Source organism: Colobus angolensis, unplaced genomic scaffold (genome assembly GCF_000951035.1).
Source record: "Colobus angolensis palliatus isolate OR3802 unplaced genomic scaffold, Cang.pa_1.0 Scaffold157, whole genome shotgun sequence".
Taxonomy (NCBI): Eukaryota; Metazoa; Chordata; class Mammalia; order Primates; family Cercopithecidae; genus Colobus; species Colobus angolensis.
This window is the reverse complement of record NW_012114677.1, coordinates 182,806-188,873: the sequence shown is the minus strand read 5'-3', so window position 1 is coordinate 188,873 and position 6,068 is coordinate 182,806. Positions and strand designations below refer to the sequence as shown.

The following is a 6,068-nucleotide window of genomic DNA, read 5'->3' as shown; positions in this document are numbered from 1 at the left end:
TAGGGAGAAGCTGAGTATGCAGAGGTGGCCGTGGCGGGAGGCAGCAGGGAGCTTCCTCCCAGGGGTGCAGCTGGCCTTGTGCTGGAGCCAGAGAGCCCTGGTCTCTGACCACAGGATGGGAGGGCAGGAGCAGTGGAAGGTAGGGGCTAAAACCCGGATTGTGGGTGAGGGGCAACCCTGGGCCCCAGGCAACTTTCAGGACCTCCCGGGGCAGAAGGCAGGAAGTGCCAGCTACTTGGTGCTGCCCAGGGAGCAGGGAACAGGAAGTCCCGGGTGGGGAGGAAGCACTGGCGGCCGCAGGCCTCAGATGCAGCAGGAGTGAGCCGTAGGCACAGCTGTGGGGCAGCCAGGCGCGTCAGGCCTCACATGTCTGGGAGATGCAGGTTGCCTGGGCTGGTGGCCCCTGAGCCGCATGGCCTCCCTGGGCTTCAGGACACCGGCCCCGAGCAGGTCACGAGGACGGAGGGCCATGTGTTGGGTCAGCACCATCAGGTCAGTGGGGCGGCCCCAGGACTGGGGGCTTGGGAGGCGGCACTGGTCTAGCACCTGAGGAACCAGTAAGAGGGCCCCACGTGGGAGCCACAGCCTTCCTCGGAGCTGGCCATGGGGGCCCACAGGAGCTGGCCCTGGGCCTGCAAAAGGCAACAGGCTCTGAGGAGAGTGGTCTCTGTCTGGCTTGAGTGGCCCCTGAGCTGGACAGGCACAGGGGAAGCCCAGAGAGGGAATGTGACGCAAGAACACCCCTCACCCGCGGCCGATAGGGAGGCGGGGGCCGGCCTGCTGGGGTGGGGCCCGGGTCTGGGAACTTCCCGTGATACAGCCTTCAGGGTGGCCTTGGTGTTTGGGTCCTAAGTACACACATGTTGTGTGTGGGGCATGGAGAGAGCTGCACAAGGTCCCTGCTGCCCACCTAGGGAGTGCCATGCTCTGAAACCTGGTGCATTGTGGAGGACCCACAGGGACCTCAGGGACTGCCGGGTTGGGGCTGTGCTCAGGAACCCCAGGCTGTGCCACCCTTCCCCTGGCCGGCAGTGCTTCTCCGGCGTAGCTGGTTACTAGGCCTTTACGGGAAAATTTTGGTTTTGATTATGTTAACAGTGAAAGATTCTGGGAAGAGGAAGGAAACCAGGGAAACCGAAAGGGAAGAGCAGACAGCTGTGGGGAGGCAGGGCAGCCAGGGCTCTGCGGTGGAAGCCTCCCCATCTGCGCGTCCCACCCCCGCCACCGGCCGCCCACTGTGCGCCAAGCTGGGCCAGTGGCTGTGCTGGGCCGGGGGTGGTGCATGAGCCACCATTTACTGGCTGTGTGACTTTGGCCAAGTTTCTTCGTCAGTGACTTAGGGAGGACTCTGGTTTGAGGCTCAAGGTGTTGGATGATGAGGCGATCGCTGAGAAGCACAGAGCTTGGTCCACAGGGAGTGCCCAGTGCACTTGGCACAAGGCCTGATCCTCTCCTAGCCTCTATACCCGGGTCTCCAAAATAGAAGTAAAGTATTGAGCTCACCCTGGGTGATTTAGTGAGTGTGAGGTGCAGCTTGGCACTGGGCCCTGGCAGCTGGGAGTGGTGGTGATGATTCTGTACGCAGGCTGCAGGCCACTGAGATGCTGAAGGCTGCACATGACAGGTCTTGTTGGTGTTTGGAGGCTGTGTGTGTGTAAATGGGTGCTTGCATGTGCATGAGTGAGTGTGATGAATGTGTATATAAGTATACATGTGGGTGTGAGTGTGCACGTGTGAGTAGACATGTGAGTGCATGAGTGTGTATGAGAATGTATGAGAGTGAGTGGGCATGTGGGAGAATGAGTGCATGTATATGTGAGTATGGATGGTGTGAGTGTTAAGTGTACATGCGTGAATGTGACAGCATGCGCATATATGAGTGTGTGAATAAGTGTGCAGGGTGACCTGGTATCTTCTCCCTTTGGGCTGGCTCCCCAGCCCCAACTTGCCCTCTGACTCCCACAAATGGGGCTAACCTCGTCACCACTAACAGTAAGTCCTTGACCCTACGGTCACATGAGGTGCTGGCTCCCTCACCACAGCCAGGATGATCCTGCAGGAGCCCAGCCTTCCAGAGCCCCCACCCTGCTCTCATGCAGGGACTCACGCCCGTGTGCAAGCGAGCCGTGCAGCTCATGTGCACGCCCTGTGTGAGTGCACCACCTGTGACATTAACTGGGTATGCAGAGACACAGCGCACATGAGGTCCTGCACGGGCCATGACCACACACGCCTCAGGGCTCATGGGGCCCCAGGGTGGTGGGAGCCACAGAGCTTGCGTTAAGTGGAACCTGATGGGGTGCCTCTGTGGGACTGAGCACTTTTTACCGGCCTGCTCTGCCCCCGACACCAGCAGCCTCAGGCCTTTGGGTCACCTGAACCAATTGCAACTTTGAGAGAAGGTAGGGAGATAAGCACAGAAACAGAGACCTGGAGAGTGTATCCCAGGTGCCCCGCCTTCCCTAATGTGCACGTGCACACACACACACAGACACGCACAAGTATACAAGTTCAAATGCCTATCCCCACGTGTGCACACATGCAAAGATCACATACTTTCTGGAAGGGCTCATGGAGCCCAGCAGCCACCACCAGCTCTGGCCACCCAGCGCTGGCCCATGTGTCTCCAGAGCCCTGCCCCAGAAAGCAGCTGCAGAGGTGTCAGGGGACTCCGAGAGTGGACTCCTCCATACCCACTTTACACTGGAGGAGGTGGGAGCTCAGTGGAAGAAGGGCCCCGGGGAGGATGTGAACCCAGGTCTTTGGCACTCTTCCTCACAGCTCCTGCCCATGTTAACTCAGCCGACACCGCAGCAGCATGGTGACAGGTCCCCACCGGGGTGTCTGCCTCTACAGAGGAAGGGACTGAAGCACCCAGAGAGCTGGCAAGTAGGCCTGTGGAGTCCCCTGGAATGAATGAGTGGAATTTAATCATCAGGTCCCTGGAAGAGGGGCTGGGCACTGAGCAGCACAGCCAGGGCGTCCTGGCCAACTAGGAGTGTGGGTGCTCCTTGGGGATGCTCCTTGGCTTTCCCGAGCACAGGTGGAGCCGGACTTTGTGAGCTGGTCAGAGATTCCCCAAGAGCAGTATGGTCACCACGGCCCCCATGGCCCATCATCACCCTCAGCCTCAGCCGACACTTCCCCTTTCTGCTTTCAGCCTGGCCTGGCACTGGGCTCCTGGGCAGGTACCATCCCCTGGCACACGGCAGGGCCAGGTGGGGCAGAGGCTAGTAGGGTGGCAGGGGTGGGTTTCCCCTTGAATGGTCCCTCTGGAGAGGGGCTGCGGGTGTCAGTGTCTATCCCTGAAGTGAGGAATTCCCAGGGGAGGTGAGGGTGTCACATGACCTTGTCATGACCTGCCCTCCTGCCCAGGGTCAGCTGATGATCACCTAGGAGGCTTCATCCTGCCCACAGCAGGACAGCAGCCAGGCAGGAATGAGCCCCTCACAGGCCTGCCCCTACCTGACCACTGAGCTGGACCCATGTAGGACTGTAACCTGTCCCTGTAACTCTTCCTGCTGAGCCTTGTCCAGGTGTGGAGCCAGGAGGAGGTGGTGGGCTTCATCTGTCCTCACAGTGGCTCTTCCCACTTCGACACACAGGCCAGGTCTTCTTAAAGCTTTTGGGTGGTGGGGGCCCAGTGGGGAGTGATGCCCCAGGGTAGGGGCTCTGTTTCAGCTTCCTGTGCCTTCCAGGAAACTTGCAGTCCCCATCACCCACGGGATGAACATTCCATCCTTCTTTGTGGGCTCCCTGGGTGTCCCCCCTAGGCTGGGTCTGAGCTGGTGAGGATGGGAGACAATGACCACCTAGTGTGGTCAGTGTTAGGGGCAGAGAAGGCTATGCTAGCCCTGAGGGAGGGACACAGGACTCCAGAGAGGTTATGGGAAACTGCGTGGAAGAGGGAACGCTTGAACTAACTCTTCCTTTCATTTTTGGATTGTTGCTAGTATATAGAAATAGAATTGATTTTTGTATGTCGATCTTGTATCCTGCCACCTTGCTACTCATTTATTCTAATTTTTTTTTTTTTTTTTTGAGATGGAATCTCATTCTTGTCCCCGAGGCTGGAGTGCAATGGTGCGATCTCAGCTCACTACAACCTCCACCTCCTGAGTTCAAGCCATTCTCCTGCCTCAGCCTCCCAAGCAGCTGGGATTACAGGTGCCTGCCACCTTGTATTTTTAGTAGAGATGGGGTTTCACCATGTTGGCCAGGCTGGTCTCAAACTCCTGACCTCAGGTATTCCACCTGCCTCAACCTCCCAAAGTGCTGGGATTACAGTCATGAGCCACTGCGCCTGGCTATTCTAATAATTTTTAAGTGGATTCCTTGGAATTTTCTGTATGTAAAATAATCTTATCAGTGAATAATCATACTTCTTTCTTTCCATACCGGATGCCTTTTGTTTCTTTTTATTGCCTAATTACTCTGGTCAAAATCTCCAGTACTATGCTGAATAGAAGTAGAGCAGACATTCTTTACTTGTTCCTGTTCTTGGGTGCAAAGCTTTCAGTCTTTTACCACTAGGTATGTTAGTTTTGGGTTTTTCACAGATCCCTTTATCAGACTGAGGAAGTTCCCTTCTATTCCTGGTTTGTTGACTGTTCTTGTCATGGAAGAGTGTTGAATTTTGTCAAACACTTTTTCTTCATCTGTCAAAATCATGTGGTTGTTTGTCCTTTATTCTATTGATATGGTGTATTACATTCATTGTTTTGAACCATCCTTGCATTCCTGGGATAAATTCCACTTGGTCTTGGTGTAGAATCCCTTTCATATGTTGCAGGATTCAGTTTGCTAGTATTTTGTTGAGGATGTTTATGTCTGTATCCACAAGGGATATTGGTTTGTAGTTTACTTGTGATGTCTTTGTCTGGTTTTGGTATTGGGATAATGCTGGCCTCATAAAATGAATTCCCCTTCTCTTCTATTTTCTGGAAATTTGTGAAGGAGCCGTGTTCTTCTGAGCCAACTTTTGAGGGTTGGGTTAGTTCAATTTCAACTTTAGGCTGTGGCAACAGCATGGGCTGAGGCCTGGAAGTGGGTGCTTGCTTGATTCAGGTAACTGGAGCCATAGGGTCTGGCTGGCATAGGAGCACAAAAGGTAGAGGGCAGGAGTGACTGAATCAGGAAGGGCCAGTTTGGCATGAGGAGGCCCTAGAGGTTTAGCACTGAGCAGTGATGGGAATGGTGTGCATGTTGATTCTGTGCTGGGTGGGGGGCTGGAGGCCAAGGAGGCCTGAGGAGAGGAAGTGGAGGGGGCTGCCAAGAAGCAATGGAGAGGGGCCTGGCAGGGTGGCTGGAAGGAGGTGGGAGCCTTGAGGCAGGCCAGACAAGGGCACAGAGATGGGACAGAGCCTTGAAGGCTGGGTGCAGTGGGAAGCCCAGAGAGCGGGCCTGAGGTGGGGCTTTGAAACCAGGGTGGGTGCCCCAGATGGACAGCTAGGTGGGGTCAGGCCCAGGCTTATAGAGCCACACCTGTACCTGGTCCATCTTGGTGGCAGCCTGTGTGCAGGTGGAAGATGGAGCAGGCAGGATGCCTGGGAGGCCAGCAAGGGCCTCTGCTGGCCTTTTGCCACCCCAGGGGACTCTCCTGGGTGAGGCGCCTGCGTATGGACAAGCAGGTGGGAGGTGCCACGGACCAGACCCCTGGTTCCTTGGGGAATCTGGGGCTGAAGGCCCATGGAGCCCCTCAGGAAGCTGAGGTGAGGGCGGGGCACGTGCCAGATCCCTTGCCCTGCTGCCGCCCTCCGTGCAGGTGCCGTTTTACAGAGGCCACTTTCCCGAGGGAGCTGGTCGCAAGGGCCCGACGAGATGGGACCTGGGCAGGGCCTCAGAGCCGAGGCTCCCGCGCCCGCCGTGGATTTCCAACCAAGCTGTGTGGACTCGCAGGTGCTGGGGGAGTGGAGCTGGAGGCCTCGTTTGCATCGAAGGCTTCTTGATTCCAGGCTGCACCGACAGATGTGGGCCTCCTGTCCCCAGCGCCCACCACCCTCCTTGCAGCGTGGGGAAACTGAGGCCCGCAGGGGGCGGCCGCGCACGGTGACGCACAGGGGGCGGTG

The 6,068-nt window shown here is 56.8% G+C and overlaps 1 protein-coding gene across 1 annotated transcript in view; it reads left to right on the top strand.

Moving 5' to 3' along the window:
* The first annotated feature begins 233 nt into the window (after positions 1 to 233).
* The window catches only part of SH3BP2 (SH3-domain binding protein 2), a 22,332-nt gene continuing 16,497 nt past the window's right edge, over positions 234 to 6,068 (top strand). The window contains exon 1 of the mRNA XM_011936742.1: positions 234 to 492. Coding sequence (XP_011792132.1) covers positions 413 to 492 — 80 coding nt within the window. The 5' untranslated portion in view covers positions 234 to 412. The remainder of the gene's footprint in view (positions 493 to 6,068) is intronic.